This window comes from Apium graveolens, unplaced genomic scaffold (genome assembly GCF_009905375.1).
Source record: "Apium graveolens cultivar Ventura unplaced genomic scaffold, ASM990537v1 ctg5489, whole genome shotgun sequence".
Classification (NCBI taxonomy): domain Eukaryota; kingdom Viridiplantae; phylum Streptophyta; class Magnoliopsida; order Apiales; family Apiaceae; genus Apium; species Apium graveolens.
The window spans coordinates 2,933-22,838 of NW_027418991.1; the positions used below are offsets into that span (position 1 = coordinate 2,933).

General features: G+C 36.1%; 1 protein-coding gene across 1 annotated transcript in view; it reads left to right on the forward strand.

The window, feature by feature from the left end:
• The first annotated feature begins 7,759 nt into the window (after positions 1-7,759).
• Positions 7,760-19,906, forward strand: part of LOC141702681 (putative mitochondrial protein AtMg00860) — an 85,244-nt gene continuing 73,097 nt past the window's right edge. Inside the window, exon 1 of the mRNA XM_074506311.1 lies at positions 7,760-8,113. Coding sequence (XP_074362412.1) covers positions 7,760-8,113 — 354 coding nt within the window. The remainder of the gene's footprint in view (positions 8,114-19,906) is intronic.

Here is a 19,906-nt window from a genome sequence, read left to right on the forward strand (position 1 = left end):
TAAATACTACCTTCTCTCCACTCTTCGTCTTTAAATACACTCTCTTGGTCTTACAATTTATCTGAGCGCTATTCTCTCCTAACCAATCCATTCCTAAAATTATATCAAACTCTCCCAGCTTGAAGAGTATCAAGTCGGCTGAGAACTTATATCCCGAAATATCGATCTCACATTTTGGACAAAATTGATTCACAGGAATCTTCTCTTGGTTCGCAATTACCACATTTACTACCTCACTCATAACCGTTTTATCACATTGGAGCTTATCAACGAAAGATTCTGATATGAAAGATCTTGTTGCTCCCGAATCAATCAATACTTTAGCTTTGACATTATTGAATAAAAGTGTACCTGCTATCACCTCAGAATTCTGAACAGCATCTTTCATCTTTAGATCAAATGTCCTTGCTGTTGCTTGCGGGGTTGGTGCGGGTGGTGGAGGTAATGCCAATACCTCAGCTGGCACGCTTGCACTGGTACTTGCCACGTTCATCAGAGCTCTGACTGGTCCTGTTGCCTTACACTCCCTAGCCATGTGTCCAGTCTTCCCACACTTGTAACACGTAACTCCTGGCTTCGGCATATTGCACTCGTTTGCCCAATGTCCCTTCTGATTGCACCTATAACAGGTCATACTCAGCTTATTGCATACTCCGGGGTGCCTTCTTCCACAGTGCTTGCATTCTGGCCTCTGGAACCTGTTTTCTCCAACTTGCCCTTGGCTTTCCTGATTGTTCCCTTTTGATTCTTTCCTTTTTACCAAATTTCCCTTCTTTTGAAAATTTCCGCCCTTCTGGAAACCAATCCTCTTTACATTCCGATCTTGCGAACTTCCAGCTTCAGACTTTTCTCCATAAAATGGAACCTTCCTCTTCTTGTTATCCCTCTCTTTCCTTGACTGCATCCCATTATTCTCAATCAGAGCAGCTTTCTGTACTACTCCCGCATAAGTTTCAAGCTCAAACATAGCCACCCTATCTCTGATTCAAGGCTCCAATCCTTGCTGAAATTTCTTTGCTTTTTCTTCCTCAGCGCTAGTATATTTTGTCACAAACCTTGACAACTCAGTGAACTTCTTCTTATATTCCAGTACAGTCATGTTCCCTTGCTTTAACTCAAGAAATTTTAGCTCCATCTGATTCTGCATGTACTTAGGGTAATACTTGTCCAGAAATAACTTCTTAAATCTCTCCCAAGAAACCTGCTGAGTGACTTCCATAGCTTTTACTGATTCCCACCAATAGATGACTTCTCCCTTCAAGAAGTAAGTAGCATACGGCATCTTCTGATTGTCTCCTAACTGCACCAACTCAAAAGCCCTTTCCATCTCCTTGATCCATGTGTTAGCTATCACTGGATCAGTGGTATCATGAAATACAGGTGGATTCACATTCTGAAAAGCTTTGAAAGTGACAATTTGTCTAGGTGGTACTGGTGGTTCAGGTGGTTGGTGTGGCTCACGGTTATCTTGGTTTTCAATTCGTTGTTGAAGAGTTAGTTGTTGTTGAGCTATAGCATTGGTTTGCTGTTGCAAGGTTTCCAGTAGTCGAAGAATGTTTGGGTCTGTGGTGAAGGTGGTTGTTGGGTTCTTCTTTTTGGGAGGCATGATCCTGAAATAAGAGTTGTGTCATAACAGATATGAATGATAAAATGATTCGAGGGTATCGCATGGCATTCTCATTTACATATGGGGTCAAGTTTCCAAATTAAGCAGATATGATGATAAAAACATAAAATAAAAGTTGAGAGCAAATGGAACAATAGCACATAATTATTGAAATTTTAAAGGTCACAGTATATAGGATTGGGACATAGTCTGATTCTAGGAATAACAGGCTTATTTAAAGGAAAGACGGAAACAACTGGGGATTCCATAGAGTCTGATAGTACAACAACATGAAAGGTAAATGGAAAGAACTAAGGCTCCACTCCATCTGAACGGGGCTTGGTAGTCTTTTCCTCTCGAAGCGTCTTCACAATGCTCTGGAGCTCATCCGCCACCATCTGAATGACATACTGGCTGGTACGGTCCCGGTGTGCTGGCATCTCCTCAAGCTTAGTGTTGACGTACTGAACCAAGGTCTCAAGTCTCGCAATCATCTGCTCCTTGGGCTTCCCTTCGTAGTTTCGGCTGTCCGGATACACGTTCTTCAGTCGGTCTATCAGTCGGTCGTACTTGCCCTGAAGCATGTCGAACTCGCGCCTCAACTCAGCATACACGGAGAAAGCAATAGTGTCGTCCGACCCAGAGGATGACGAGGAATGCGCCCTTTACTGACATCCAATAAGAGGAGTATTAATAATAATTTACTTAACCTACTCTCTCGCATAATATCTATAACCTACACACAAATCCTATAACCTATTTGGGCTGTCCAGGGACTCTAAACCGTAGCTCTGATACCAAAACCTGTCACACCCCCAACTTAAATAGCGAAATAAATATAGCTATTACATCATTTTAATGAAGGATACACAACCAATCCAAGATCTTACAGTTTAGGGTTTGAAACAGCCCATCACTACCAGCTATTACATCTGATTACAAATACCGAATCCTCACAGCTATTATTACTTATTCTACCTGAGCTCGAACATAAGCATCAGCATCACAGGTCTTACGGGCAGTCTGCTTGAATCTAACCATAGCTGCTAGCTGTAATATCAGGGTAAAGCAAGAAGTGAGCCAAAAGCTCAACAAGTGCTAACAGTACAACGCAAAACATAAATCGAGATATACCTTTAGGAATGACAATGGAAAGACATAATCAATGATAACGAGAGATAAAACTCATGTGAGTTGGCATCATTTTGCTTGCATCAAAACAATTTTAAAATCATTCTTAATCAAAATCATTTTATGACGCTACGGATTACAGCCGGTGATCAGCCGCGAAGTAATCCCGAACCTCGCTGGGTTCTAAAACATTATTGGGAATCCCTAGGCAACTTTTAAGCCTAATATAAGTGTGGAAAGGACTCGCGTCTCAGTCCAGATCCACCATTCAAATAAAACATTTATCCCCCTTTGGGACTGAAAAATCCACATTTTAATCATTTTAAAAACTGATGCCGATTTATGACAAAATCTCTTTCGACTGTAATAATTTTTATCAAGGGATTATAGATCGACTTGAAACACTGGAAATATGACACTAAATCTCAGGGCCATGATCCACTAGACTTTACTATATTAGGGTAATTGAGAGGTTTCCATAAACAAGAACTTTGACAAGGAAATTGAGCAAGGCTATTGGATAATATGAAAGAGTAATGCCAAACTAGGCTTAAAGCAATGGTTGTAGACAAGGTATAGGTATTAGAACATCAAGAAGATAAGCATCACTGGTTCTAATAGGATAGAGGTGTTAAAATATAAAGAAAGTGATCATCAGCTCAAGATATAACAGGGTATCAAGCTTTAGGGTAAGGATAGGGTTATCAAACAATCATGAATGAATTTAAGAAATGATTGGCTTTTAGGTATCAAGATAAAGTTTCTATCGAGGTTATTTCAAGAGTTGAATCAAAGCATCAGGGTGCAATATCAAGATTTCTCAGGGATCAATAGCATGATAATCAAAAGGATCAATAAAGTATTATAACAAATCTCTATTTTATCATGGCATTAAACTATCATGAAAGACTTTTGAAATACTTGCAATACGTACTCAAGGGTTCATGGCATCTCTATGTAACTCAAAGATAAACAAAAGATACGCTTGATTTAAATATATCAAAATGACTCAGGATAATTGCATCGATATATATATGAACTGTTTACAGTAAATACGAAGGTCAAGTTGAATCACTTGCCTTGAGATAGACTGGTCTGGTCTGACTGGTAGGAGCAACAACTGGAGCTTCACTCGACTTTTATGGCAAGTTTTCCCTCATCTCGAGATCCTACATAAATAATAATAATCCTTATTATAATATATTCTTACCATCTTAACCTATTTATAACCCGAAATTAAACATGGATGGCACTTAGGCCTATACGCACTTAATTCATATCCACCATTATATTTTCAAATGTACACACGTAGCCACATAATCACATATCATATATTAATACCAAATAACATCATATACACCATAATGCCACACTAGGCTTGGATGATCTCGACTCACCACTTAAGTCACTTGGTCGCTAACTAAACAAAGTCTTCAAATTTGGGCTTCCTAACTCAATGTGCCTTTCCTAAATTATCCAAAACCTATTGACCCTCACTTGTGCCTTTTTCTCTACTGACCTTATACTATCTTACAACTATGGTGGTCGACCTAATACTCACTTCTAAGTGTTCTAAAGCTATGTGATAAGTGAAAGTGCTCACTGGTGCAAATTTCAGAATGGTAACTAAGGTTTCTTGAGTGCATTAGACACTCTTAAACTACAAGTTTTTCTTCAAAATTTTTACACAAGACTCTCCTGACCTAAGGGCATCTCACAAGCTTGATGTGGCTCAAAGGCCTGGCTTGGGCCTTCTTGGGCCTAAGCTAAAAGTCCAAGGTTCCCCTGTTTTTCTGGGCAGAAAATGCCCTGACTTGAATTATCTTGTGACACATGGTTCTAGCTCATATCCTATGAACTATGGTTGGAAAAACTTCTCTGACATACCCTATAACTAAGGCCCAATTGGGCCTAATGAGGGCCTACCCATGACATGGCCAAATCTCCCTATTTCTAAGTTGCAACAAAACTGTCCCCTGCTGGACAGATTTTGTTATTCTACTTGTGCACCTAACCAAATGACATGCAAACCTCCAACCAACTCCTAAAACCTATTATATACTCCCCATACTAACTTCTGGTAGCTTGGGCCTCAAAGTGCACATCAATGACATGGTCAAAACTCACTCTAAACCTCAGGGTACTAAACTGATTTTTCTGCAGAAACTATAACTCTCATTTTTCCAAGGCTTTGACTTGACAAACCTATCTAACAACAACTCAAAACTTAAACAAAGACTTATACATGGTATTCTACTGAACTAACTCCCTTTTTCTCAAAATAACCTTGGTGAGATCATCCTTACCTAAGGTGCAACTATGGCAAAACAAAAGAGACTACTCTTTACAAATCACAAACCTTTATGCTCTTGAAGCAACAAGATATATATATTTTTTTTATAATAGATAACCATGAATTATTACCATGCAATAAGAAGTATAAATCAATATTAATACATTATTCCTACTGAAATTAAGGCTCACTAACAACATGAATCTAAATGATCAAAACTTCCAAAAAAAATCAAAAGTGATTTACATGCATGCATGCTTTCGGATCTTTCAAGCCAAAGCAACATGATTTCCAAATAAATTTTTATCATAATTCAACATGCAAGCCTAACATGGATTACAACTAAATGATCAACTAGCATGCAAAAGGGTTTTATCAAGCTTTTACTATAAAATTCACGTTATCATCACAAAATACACAAAAATGTAACAAGGCAACAAAACACCATCCATTCGGCTCCTATCAAGTCATGGCCGAATGGATTAGGGTAAGAACAACATTTCATAAGTGTAACACTCTTATGTCTAGCCATTCTTGACCCTATGATACTATATCTCATGGTGAAAGCCTTAGATTCACAAGAATCAAGGAGGTTCACTTTGAGTTTAACAAAAACATCACCATGGAAGGTCAAAACATAGGTTTTTCACTCTAAACTTTTGAAATATATATAAGAATAACATATAGGGAGTAAAATTACTTGGATATAAGATGATTGTTTGAGTGAGAGTTGAAGAAAGAAGGGGATGGGGCTCGGTTTTGGTGGTTGCCGAGAGGGGAGGGGAAAAACCGAGAGGTGAGGGAGGAGGGAGGGAGAAGAGAGTGAAGTGGTGGGGTGAAGTGAGGTGATGATCACTTCTTGGACTTGTTTTTATGCATTGATTTGACTATAATGTGAGTGGGTTTGAGATTTTACAAGAGTAACCCTCGAATATAGTTAGGTAGATTTGCATGCAAGGGTAAAGGGGTAAATTGGTTAGCAAAATGTGAGTTAGTGGGGTTGAGAATGTCTTCTTTGCCCTTTGATTAAATAGAAGAGAGTTTGCATGCAAGGTTATTCATGTAATTTGATAAATATGACAACTAAAATTTATAATGATTTATTTTTATAAAATAAAATACAAGTTCAAAAATTATAAAATTTATACCATAAATTAACTTGTATTTTTAGAGACTTTATAAAATCATTTTCAAAATTTGTGAACAAAATGCCTTTTAAAAGAAGATTTTTCCAAAGCTTAGAATATTCCTTATAAATCAAAAATAAAGAGATTAAATAAACTCTTGCTTTGAAAAATCATATACTACCCAAAGCAAATTTATAATGCAGAAATTTTCACTCACACAAACGTACAATCATTGAATATATTTTCATTTGACTTAATATTATACCAAATTCACAAATAATATTACATAAAATGCCGGTCGTAACATCCTCTCCCCCTTAAGGGATTCTGTCCCCAGAATCTAAGAAAACAGATGAGGATACCGGGAACGCATATCAGACTCTAACTCCCAAGTCGACTCTTCGACCTTAGGGTTCCTCCAAAGTACTTTTACTAACTTTACTGACTTATTTCTAAGACTCTTTACTTGCCAGTCGAGTATTTTAACCGGTTGCTCCACAAATGACAGGTCTGCCTGAATTTCTACGGGTTCATATTCTATCACATGGCTAGTGTCAGGATTATATTTCTTAAGTAACGACACATGGAACACATTATGCACATGCCGATACTGAGGTGGTAAGGCCAACTCGTAGGCCACCTTTCCTAAATATCTCTGTGTGCTTGATACCTTTCAAGTTCGGAGAGTTTTATTTTATTTTATGAATGGATTGGTTGGCCAGTAGTAATGCTCTGATCAATTGTGCGAATAAGAAAGTGAAATTGCGAACTGCGGAAAATGCAATGGTAATATTTAGGGATGAGAAACAACGGAAGAAATTGCTGACAATGATGCAGACTAAACGATTTCTACGATAGGGATGTAAAGTTTATTTAGTTTATGTGTTAGATACTGGAAAAAAAAGCCCAAGGATAGAAGATATTTCAGTTTTATGTAAATTTCTTGACAATTTTCCAGATGAACTCCCAGGATTACCGCCAGATCGAGAAATTGGGTTTACTATAGATTTTGCACCAGGTACAGAACCATTTTAGAAAGCTCTGTATCGAATGGAACCAGTTGAAATGAAAGAATTGTCAACACAATTACAAGATCTTCTGGATAGAAGAATTATAAGACCTAGTGTCCCAATGGGGTGCACCGGTATTGTTTGTTAAGAAGAAAGATGGCAGCATGCAACTATGTATCAATTATCGTGAACTGAATAAGTTGACTTTATCATGGATCGATGATTTGTTTGATCAGTTAAAAGGAACCGCATGGTTTTCTAAGATAGACTTGAGGTTGGGATACCATCAATTGAAGATCAAGCCTGAAGATATTCTCAAGACTGCTTTTCGTACCAGATATGGATATTATGAGTTTCTTGTAATGGCATTCGGTTTGACTAATGCACTAGCAGCGGTCATGGATTTAATGAACAGAGTATTCAAGAAGTACTTTGATAAATTTATGATTGTATTTATTGATGACATCTTGATTTACTCGAAAACCGAAGAAGAACATGCCGAGCATTTGAGGATTGCTTTAGAAATCTTAAGAAAGGACAACTTTACGCGAAGTTCTCAAAATCCAAATTTTGGTTAGGAGAAGTACAATTTATGGGCCATATTATCAGCATTGAAGGAATCAAAGTTGATCCAGCAAAGGTAGAAGCTGTATTAAACTGGGGAAGACCAAAAACACCGACAGAAGTCAGAAGCTTCTTGGGATTGCAAGGCTATTATAGAAGATTTGTTAAGGATTTTGTGAAGGTAGCTACGCCATTAACTAAGTTGACTCGAAAGAATGAAAAGTTCGCATATAATGACAAGTATGGAGAAATTTTTCAAGAACTGAAGAAGCGATTAGTGACTACACCTGTACTTGTGCCACCAGATGAGCAAGGAGATTTTATCATTTACAACGATGCTTCATATCGAGGACTAGGATGCATATTGATGCAACACGACAACGTAATTGCATATGCTTCTATACAACTGAAACCTCACGAAGAGAAATATCCTATGCATGATTTGGAACTAGCAGCAATTGTGTTTGCACTGAAACTTTGGAGACATTATCTTTACAGCCAGAAGTGTGAAATCTACAAGGATCATAAAAGTCTAAAGTATATCTTTACGCAGAAAGAACTCAACATGAGGCAGTGACGTTGGTTAGAATTAATCAAGGACTATGATGTTACAATCAGCTATCATCCAGAAAAAAGGGAATGTCGTGGCAGATGCGCTAAGCAGGAAGGAAAGATTGAATATGTTTACTTTTTTCAGAAGAGTTGGTCAGAGAATTTGAGAAATTGGAAATTGAAGTTTGTATTCCAGGAGAATCAACTGAAGTAATCTATGCAATGACATTTCATCCAGAACTGTTGGAAAAGATTAGAAGATGTCAAGAAGAAATGACGAGTCAAGAGGATGACAACCTAACAGGAGAAGAAATCACAAGTCCGAAAGATGATAAAGGAATTCTAAGATTTTACTCGAGAATCTGGATACCTAATGTACTAGAATTGAAAGAAGAAATATTACGAGACGCTCACAACTCAAGATATCCTATACATCCAGGAAGCACAAAGATGTAACGATATTTGAAAGAAAACTTTTGGTGGCCAAACATGAACGAAGAAATAGCAGAGTGGGTAAGTAAGTGTTATACGTGCCAACGAGTCAAAGCAGAACATCAACGTCCAAGCGGATTATTACAACCACTGGATATTCCAAAATGGAAATGGGAACATTTAGCAATGGATTTCGTGGTAGAACTTCTAAGAACCAAAGTAAATCATGACGTGATTTGAGTGATCATCGACAGACTAACCAAGTCAGCACATTTTCGTCCAATCAATGAAAGATTTTCACTCGACAAATTAGTGCACTTATATCTCAAGGAAATTGTGATGCGACATGGAGTTCCTATATCCATTATATCTGATCGAGATCCACGTTTCAATTCAAGATTCCAGAGACAATTTCAGGAATACCTTGGTACCAAACTAAATAAGTACCACTTATCATCCGAAAATAGACGGGCAGAGTTAAAGACGATTGAAACAATTGAAGATATGGTATGGGTGTGCGCAATTGATTTTGAAGGCAGTTGGGACGTGCATTTACCTCTAGTGGAATTTTCATACAACAACAGCTATCACGCAAGCATTAGAATGCTACCTTATGAAGCTTTATACGGAAGGAAATGCAGGTCACCTGTGTATTGGGATGAAGTTGGTGAACGCAAAATCTTAGGTCCAGGATTGATCCAGCAAACTAAAGAAAATATAGAGCTTATTCGGAAGCGACTCGAAGCAGCCAAAATCGACAATGCAAATATGCAGATCAAGCTAGGAAGGATATGGACTACCAAGAAGGAGAGCATGTGTTACTCAAGATATCACCATGGAAAGGATTAACCAGATTTGGCAACAAGGGTAAACTGAAGTGACGATACGTTGGTCTATTTAAAATCTTAAAGAAAATCGGGAAAGTTGCGTACGAGTTAGCCTTACCACCTCATATGCAACATATCCATAACATGTTCCATGTGTCAATGCTTAAGAGATATTATCATACTTCTAGACATATGATAGAATATGAGCCGATAGAGATTCAACCTGATTTGTCTTATATAGAGCAACCAATAAAAATTCTAGATCAGCAGGAGAGAGTGTTGAGAAATAAGTCTGTACCTCTAGTACGAGTTTTGTGGAGAAATCCTATGGTTGAATAGTCAACTTGGGAACTTGAAAATGAAATGTTAGAAAAGTATCCCCGGTTATTTTTTTAGCGATATTCTGAGGACAGAATCCTATTATGGGGAAGGATGTAACGATTGGGAAATTACGCTTGTAATATATCGTAATAAAGATAAATTATGTGTTTTATTATGTCATTTATGTGTAATTAGTTATTAAACCCTAACTGTTATGTGCTACGTGTATTTCGTATCATCAGGGTATTTTCCAGGTAATTATCGGATATTTTATTTTGTATTAAAAGCCTTTGTATCAAAAGTTATATGACCCGAACTGTGTTTTAATAGCTGATATTTCAAATAAAATAATTTTCCATATTTTTCCTAGAATGGCTTGCACCATTGCTTTATTCTGAACATCTAGGTATTTTATAAATTTTCTTGTTTCGCGAAAAATGACTTTTACGGGCCCCTTCGGGTCTTAAAACCCCACAAAAATCACATTTTTATTTTTATAAAATTATAGGACTTTCAAATATACCATTTCTTTGTATTTTTGAATTATTCACAATTTTTGGGAATTTTTGGCATACATATTGTATATATTAAATATTTAAAAATTAAAAATTAATACCCAAAAATTATAAAATTAGGGTCCAATTATTTTTTTAGATGTATAATTAGGGCCTTAATTTTAATTAGGAGTATTATTTTACTTACTATAAATAGCCTAATTTTTATTAATTAATTATAATTAATTATTAAAAATTTCAGAAAATCGGAAAATCCTCTGAAGAACGAGTCGGGTTTTGAATTCGGGTTGAATAATCCAGACGTGATTTTGATTTGATTTCTGCACCGAATCAAGTCATTCAAGTACTCAAATCAAATGTTTTGATCTGTTATTTCTGATTCTAATATCAATTTCATGTTTTGCTTCGTTATTTTCAATTTCGATTTCTAGGGTTTATACTCGATTTGGGTCTTTTTGATTCTGGGTTTATCTGATAAAATTGATGCTATGAATAGCTTTATATGATGATTTATGATCGATTCATGCTAATTAATTTCACAAACGATTGCTTGAATTCATAATTAGTGTTCTAGGGTTTATGTAATTTTTGGTTTAATCATTTTTTATTTTAGAAAAAACTGAGATATGTTTGAGTATAGGGGTTTGATTATACATGTTATAAGCTTTATTTTGATATATAGAACCTGAATTTTAGCATACGATTTAGGCATATCGGAGTTTGGCCGAATTTTAAGTCGGTTTGATCGGAGAAATTGTCCTGAGGGTTATTAAGTGGTGTTGATGATTAAATAATGTTTAGGATAGAATTTAGAATTGATTCCCTGTACAAACGAGTACAAACGGTTCATGTTTTTGCCTGAAATCGAGCTCATCGGAGATGAGGCACGGTGGCTGGAGTTCTTCGGGTTTTTGGCCGGAGAAAACGACAAGGTGATGGGATGGATATAAACCAGGGGGTTGTGTTCCTGGGTTGATGTTGAATGAAAACCCCCTGAAAACGTGAACAAATTATGCCTGGTTTGGCCTCAATTGGACTAGCCGGAAAATTTTCCGGTGGCCGGATTGTTGCCGGTTTCTGGGTTCTTGGTGACCCGGGTTCTTCTTCACGACCTGGTCCCAACCCGTTTGGAAATCTTGTTTTGATTCAATTTAACCAAATTCCCTTTTCTAAAACTTGTTTCTGGAATTTTAGTTTTATTTTTATTAATTATAAAAATCAGTTTTATTTATTTTATAAATTGATTACTTAATTATTTAATTAATTGATTTATGTTATAAATAATCCTGAAAAGTTTTCTAAAATTCAAAATTAATTATTTCTTTAATTATTCATTATTTATTTATTAATTATTTAAAAATGATTAAATATTATGATAATTATTCAAATTATTTTCGATAAATTAAAATAAATTCATTTTCATTCCAAAGATTATGGAAAAATCATTTGTAATTCTGATTTTTCCTAAATAATTATTTAAAAAATTTTTTGAGGTTCAATAATTTTGAATAACTAATTATATTGAATAATAAATTGATTTATTCTTATTTATCGAACAATAATTGAACCGTTTATTCGATTTAAGCGAAACGAAAGCCCTTCGACTCAGAAAAATGATCTGTTTTGATTAAAAATAATTTTAAATTCTAATTTCTTTTAGAAGCGAGTCGACTTTCGATATTTATTTACTTATAAGCCCTATTACTTATAGAGATTAGTCCAATAAATTCCGAAAAATAGGAAATAAGCCATATATTGTTCACAAATACGAATAGCGAGTCGATTTTGATTCTAAAAATTATTTTAAACTAGAATGACTATGTGACTTATGTGCTATGTGCATTATGTGGTTAATCGAGTCCTAATTGTTATTAATTGTTATACGAGTCAATTATAAGCGTATGGGTAGATGATAAGGGCTATGTGAAGTCGGTTTGAGACGCGATTGATATACGAGTTGATTAAATAAGTCTATTTCTTTGATAGAGACAAAGCCAACAAGGCGGACAGAGCCAGGGTTAGAGAACGGTGAAGTGCTTGTGGTAGGTCACGTGAAATGCAAGTTTTCCCCTATTCTAAATTCAGAATAGCGAATTACTTTCAGATTCTTATCGCAATTGCACAGTGATAATTCATGTTCACAAACACTGATACACAATTACTATTCTTTTTTCAAATTTCATTTTGATTCCTGATTTCTCCCATTTTGTTGAATCCTTTATTCATATTCCAATACTTTATATATATATATATATGCATACATCCTGATATATTCTGATGTTGGGATACATCAAAGCATACCGATCGTTCTGATTGCTCATCTATCGACTGGATGGTGATGATTAGGATCAGGTATACGCTTGATCCTGAGGAATTTAACCGGATTCTTGTGTTGGGCCGTAGAGCCTGGGTACTCGAATGGATCTATACATTGAGGTATGGATCTGCATTGTATCATGGCTGATTAGCAGGATATGGGTGCGAACTTATGTCCAGTTTAGTTTATTGATACTCGTCGATAATGGCCTTTATTGTTTTCTTGTGAGGTTATATCTTTGCAGATGTAACCAAAGTACTGGTTCATTTAGCTTAGTATGATACTGCTTATATATATTATGGAATTGTTGAGCAACTTATGGCTCACCCCCTTTTTTTTGTTATTAACCTTATTATTTTCAGTTAAGAAGGAAAATGAAACCTATCAGGACCCGCGTGGTAAAGAAGTGAGTCAACCAGCGGGACCCTCTAATACCAAAAGTGTTGATCCCGGTTCAGGAAAAAAGCTTTGAGTTACCTGAGTAGGTGTAGTGTGGATAGATAATGTGTGTGTTTGAATAAAGATGAATGTAGATTAAAACTTGTCAGACAATAGTTTATAATAAAGAGAGTTGTGTGACGGGTTTGTAATAAAAGTAGAGTGTGTTTCTTGTTTTCATACTTTAAACTTAAAAGATCCTGGTTAGTATTGAAGAGGTTAGATATGCATTTGCTTAATTATTATATAGGTTTGTACATGTTTAGTAATTAGCTAGTAAACCTGTTAGATATATTTGATAATGTCATGGCTAATATAATTTATGTTTAGATTTCAGATCTTACTTAACAGGACAAATCAGTACTTAACCGTTGATCAGTACTTATACTGGAAGTCAGGACTTAAGGATATCAGTACTTATATTATCAGGAGATAAACATCAGAAGTTAGATATCAGAACTTAAGTGCTGAAGGACGATCAGATAAGGACAATAGCTGATTAAAGGAAAGAAGATCAAGATAAACATAAGAAGAGATATGCATGAAGAAGGAGTTCCGTGAAGAATGGAATACTTGGAAGAAAAGATATCTGATTGATATATTTTAGGAAGCAGAATTATATTTCATATCAATTAGTGATTATCTTGTAACTGTGTAGTATATAAACACAGACATAGGGTTTACTCTATAAGTGTTATCATATTCGAGAAGATTATTCATTGTAACCCTAGCAGCTCTCGTGATATTTGTTCATCACCGAGAGGTAACAGTTTCATACTGTAACAGAGTTTATTGTTTCAATAAAGTTTGTTTTCTGTTACTTAAGATTTTAAAGTTCGATTTGATTGTATTATACACTGTATTCACCCCCTCTACAGTGCGTGTGACCTAACAAGTGGTATCAGAGCCTATCTGTTAACACACATACAGTTAAAGATCCAAACACAATCATGTCTGACATAGAAACTCCAACTAAGCCTACCAAAACTGAGGAACCACCAAATACACAAATTCAGAGTCGGTATGAGACCATCAGAGTTCCCATACTGAGACCATCTGAATATCCCATATGGAAGGTGAGAATGACCATGTTCCTGGAAGCAAAAGATCCAGAATACCTTGATAGAATCAAGGAAGGGCCTCACAAACCAACCAAGCTTGCTGTTGCAGTTGCAGGTGAAGCAGCAAAGACTGCACCCAAAGGAAAAGAGTGATTATACTGCTGAAGATATAGCATCAATTGCGAAGGATGCTAAGGTACGACACTTACTGCATAGTGCCATTGATAATGTAATGTCAAACAGGGTAATCAACTGCAAGACTGCTCAGGAGATATGGGATGCTCTGGAGATATGGGATGCTCTGGAAATAAGATGTCAGGGAACTGACATAATTAAGAAGAACATGAAGACAATACTCACTCAAGAGTATGAACACTTTGACTCAAAGACTAATGAGTCATTGAATGATCTATATGATAGATTTGTCAAACTTTTGAATGATTTGTCATTGGTTGATAAAGAGTATGATCTTGAAGATTCAAACCTTAAATTCCTGTTAGCTCTTCCTGAATGCTGGGATTTGAAGGCAACAACAATAAGAGACAACTACAATCTTGATGAAACAACTCTTGATGAAATCTATGGAATGCTCAAGACTCATGAACTTGAGATGGAACAAAGAAGCAAGAGAAAAGGAGGAAAGTCAAGGACAATTGCTCTTAAGGCTGAAGAAGAATCCCCCAAAGCAGCTTCCTCAAGGAAAGACAAGGGTAAAGCTCTTTTCATAAAGTCTGATACTGAGTCATCAAGTTCTGAAAGTGATGATGACTCAGATTCTGAAAGCTTGCCTGAGACTGATGCTGATGAGGAGATGATGAAGCTGTGTGCTCTTATGGTGAAAGGAATCACAAAGATTGCATACAGGAAGTTCAGGAAGGGAAAGAAGTTTTCCAGGAAAGGCATAAGTTCTGATATGAAGAATTTCAGAAGATCTGAAGGCAGAGGAGGAAAGTCTAACAGAGGAGATTATACCAATGTTAAATGCTATAACTGTGGTGAGAAAGGCCACATATCTCCTGATTGCAAGAAGGTAAAGGGTGACAAAGGCAAGGCTCTTGTCACAAAGCAGAAAAGCTGGACAGACACCTCAGACTCTGAAAGTGAGGAGAACTATGCATTAATGGCAAATGCTGATAAAGAAAGTGCTGAGAGCAGTTCTGAAGCTGCTGAAACAAAGGTACCTCAGACTACTTATGCTTTTCATACTGATGATATTAATGAGTTGAGAAGATATCTTAAAACCATGTTTGTTAGTTACAGAGATCAAACTTTAACATGTGAAAGATTAACTTCTGAAAATCTTGCTTTTAAGAAAAGAAATGATTTCTTAGAAAAAGAGTTAGTCATGTTTCATCAAACTCAGAAGGATAGAGATGATGTTTTCTATGTTAGGGATGAAGTGCTAAAAATGAATGAATCTCTAAAAACTGAGTTAGAAAAGGAAAGAGAGATTATCAGGACTTGGACTAATTCTGGTAAAATAACTCAAAATTTGCTAAGTAGTGGAAACTGGAAAGAGGGCTTAGGTTATGGAGAGGATAAGAATGATAAAGGAACTGAAGAAATTAAGCCTGCTGTTAAGCAAAAGCCAAAGTTAAAACCTGTTAAGTTTGTAACTGTAAAGTCTGAAAATGAGAAATCAGAAGTTAAAGAGGAATTAACTTCTGACAAACTAAAACAGGAAAAGACAGCTGAAGTAAACATAGGCTTAATGACAAAGAAGCAGCTTAAGCATAAGCTGAAAGATGTTAAGAATGCAAACAAGGTAAAATCACCTAGGAAAAATAGGAATGGAAAGGAAGGTGTGAATAAAAGTAATGATTATAAACCTGTTCCTGATGCTCCTAGGAAAATATGTCATAACTGTGGAAGTTCTAATCATCTGGCTTCTTTTTGCAGGAAGAATAAGAATATTAACTCCTTACCTTCAAAATCAGGAGTTAAGAGTCAGTCTGTTAGATACAAACCACAAAATCCTTTCATTGTGGTAGTTTATGGCATTCCATTTATACTTGTAAGGAATATCATAGTTTGTACTATGATTATTATCAAATAAAACCTTCTTTGAAGAAAGTTTCCATTGTTCCTTCTAGTGTAAATTCTGATTCAAAGTCTGATAATGTGAGTTCTGACAAGAAAAATGTTAACATAAACTCTGATGCTAAATCCGCTGCAAATGTTAACAAACTTAATAAGACCAAAGGATCCAAGCAAGTCTGGGTCCTTAAAACTAATAATTAGTGGTCTTTGTGATTGCAGGGCAACAGGAAAAATATTCTAGTTCTGGACAGTGGATGTTCAGGACATATGACTGGAAATAAGGCCCTGCTATGAGACTTTGTGGAGAAAGCTGGCCCAAGTGTTTCCTATGGAGATGGAAACATTGGAAAAACATTGGGATATGACAATATCAATCTTGGGAATGTCATAATTAAAGATGTAGCTCTGGTCTCAGGACTTAAACACAATCTGCTGAGTATAAGTCAAATCTGTGATAGAGGTTATCATGTTGATTTCTTTGAAGAACACTGTGAAATTGTGAGTAAATCTAAAGGCAAAGTTGTTCTGAAAGGATATAGGCGTGGTAACATTTATGAAGCTAAGCTTTCAACAAGTACTGATGGTTCTGCAATTTGTCTGATGAGTAGAGCAATAATTGAAGAAAGCTGGAATTGGCACAAGAAACTCTCTCATTTAAATTTCAACAATATAAATGAACTGATCAAGAAAGATGTTGTGAGAGGATTGCCAAAGTCAGTATTTGCTCCTGATGGTCTTTGTGATTCATGTCAGAAGGCCAAACAAATAAAATCTTCCTTCAAGAGCAAGACTGAATCATCAATTCTTGAGCCTTATCATCTACTACATGTTGATCTATTTGGTCCAGTAAATGTCATGTCTATTGTAAAGAAAAAATATGCGTTGGTCATAGTGGATGAGTTCACCAGATACACATGGGTCTATTTCTTGCACACAAAAAGTGAAACTGCATCTATCTTGATTGATCATGTCAAACATCTGGATAAATTGGTCAAAGATTCTGTGAAAATCTTAAGGAGTGATAATGGCACCGAGTTCAAGAATTTGATAATAGAAGAGTTCTGCAAAAACCATGGAATAAAGCAGGAATTTTCTGCTCCTGGAACTCCACAGCAAAATGGAGTTGTTGAAAGGAAGAATAGAACTCTCATTGAAGCTGTACGAACTATGCTTGAAGAAGCAAAGCTTCCAACTTATTTCTGGGCTGAAGCTGTGCAGACTGCTTGTTTTACTCAAAATGCAACACTTATTAACAAGCATGGAAAAACACCATATGAGATGGTGAAGAAAAAGAAGCCAAATTTGAAGTACTTTCATGTATTTGGATGCAAGTGTTTTGTTCTCAAGACTCATCCTGAACAGCTATCCAAGTTTGATCTAAAAGCTGATGAAGGAATCTTTGTTGGATATCCACTTTCCACAAAAGCCTTCAGAGTCTATAATTTGAGAACAAAAGTGGTCATGGAATCTATCAATGTCTCTTTTGATGACAAGAAGATTACTGGTCTTGAAGATTTCATTGATCATGATCAGCTGAGATTTGAAAATGAAGACTCAAATTCTGATACTGAAAATCCTGACAGTCTAAGTCCTGATACTGTAAACTCTGATGGATTAAACTCTGATGTTATTGAAACTGTGGTGACTACGTCAAAGGAAGATGCACCAATACAGGGGGAGCATACTCAAGATCCTACCACATCTCAAGAAACATCAGAACATACATCTGGCTCTTCAAGTTCTGATTCGTCAAGTTTTGATAAGCCAAGTTCTGATAGTGCTGAAAATCTAAATTCTGAAGAATCCAACTCAGAGAGCATAGTTTCAGGGGGAGCATCAGAAAATGAAAATGAAGACAGCATGGATCATGAGGGAGCATCCAGTTCTAGAGAAAACCTTCCATCTGCAAGGAAGTGGACAAAGTCACATACACCTGATTTGATAATTGGAAATCCTGATGCAGGTGTCAGAACTAGAACATGTACTTCAAATGAATGTCTTTATAATTCTTTTCTCTCTCAGACTGAGCCAAAGAAAGTGGAAGAAGCTCTTCAAGATGTTGATTGGGTGCAAGCAATGCAGGAAGAGTTAAATGAATTTGAAAGAAACAAAGTCTGGACCCTAGTGCCAAGACCAAAGAATAGATCTGTTGTTGGTACAAAGTGAGTATTCAGAAACAAACCTGACAGTGATGGCATAATTACAAGGAATAAGGCAAGGCTGGTTGTAAAAGGATATTCTCAACAGGAGGGAATTGACTATGATGAAACATTTGCACTAGTTGCTAGGTTAGAAGCTATAAGGATATTTTTGGCTTATGCTGCTCACAAAAAGTTTATTGTCTTTCAAATGGATGTGAAAAGTGCTTTTCTCAATGGAGAATTGGAGGAGGAAGTATATGTTGAACAACCTCCAGGCTTTATAGATTCCAAACATCCAGATTATGTCTACAGGCTTGATAAAGTACTTTATGGACTTAAGCAAGCTCCTAGAGCATGGTATGAGACTTTAGCTCAGTTTCTTCTGGAAAGTGGATTCAACAAAGGAACAATAGACAAAACACTGTTCTACCTCAACCATGGAAAGGACTTACTTCTGGTCCAGATTTATGTTGATGATATCATTTTTGGGTCTACAAATGACAGACTTTGCAAGAAGTTTGCCAAACTGATGCAGTCAAGATATCAGATGAGTATGATGGGGGAACTTAGCTATTTTCTGGGCCTTCAAGTCAAGCAGAATGAAGAAGGCACTTTTATTTGTCAAACTAAGTACACCAGAAACTTGCTAAAGAAATTCGGAATGCAAGATTGTTCAAGTGCATCCACTCCCATGGCCACTGCAACAAAACTGGATAAGGATACTGGTAAATCAGTAGATATTACTGATTACAGAGGTATGATTGGCTCTCTACTCTATCTAACTGCTAGTAGACCTGATATCATGTATGCTACCTATCTTTGTGCAAGATTTCAAGCAGATCCAAGAGAACCTCACTTACCAGCTGTGAAAAGAATCTTTAAGTATCTTAATGGAACAGCTGATCTAGGATTGTGGTATCCTAGAGAATCAGATTTTAAACTAATAGGTTACTCAGATGCAGATTTTGCAGGTTACAAAATTGACAGGAAAAGCACAAGTGGAAGCTGCCAATTTCTTGGAGGCAGATTGGTTTCTTGGTTCAGCAAGAAACAAAAGTCAATTTCCACATCAACTGCAGAAGCAGAGTATATTGCTGCAGGAAGCTGTTGTGCACAGATTCTTTGGATGAAGAATCAGTTAATGGATTATGGGTTAACATATTTCAAAATCCCTATTTACTGTGATAATCAAAGTGATATTGCTATGACAGGTAATCCAGTTCAACACTCTATGACAAAGCACATCAGCATCAGGTACCACTTCATAAGGGAACATATGGATGAAGGTACAGTGGAATTGTACTTTGTTCTAACAGATCAACAACTAGCAGATATCTTCACAAAACCACTGTGTGAAGCCACTTTTACAAGATTGGTAAATGAACTTGGAATGGTTTCAGGTTCTTTTTCTAAATCTGTCTAGTTTTGTTCTGTTTCATTAGACTTTATGATCAATATTTACAGAATGTAATCTCTTTGTGTATTCTGTGATTAATTGAAATATGCGTTCAAGTACTGATTGTTGTCTGAT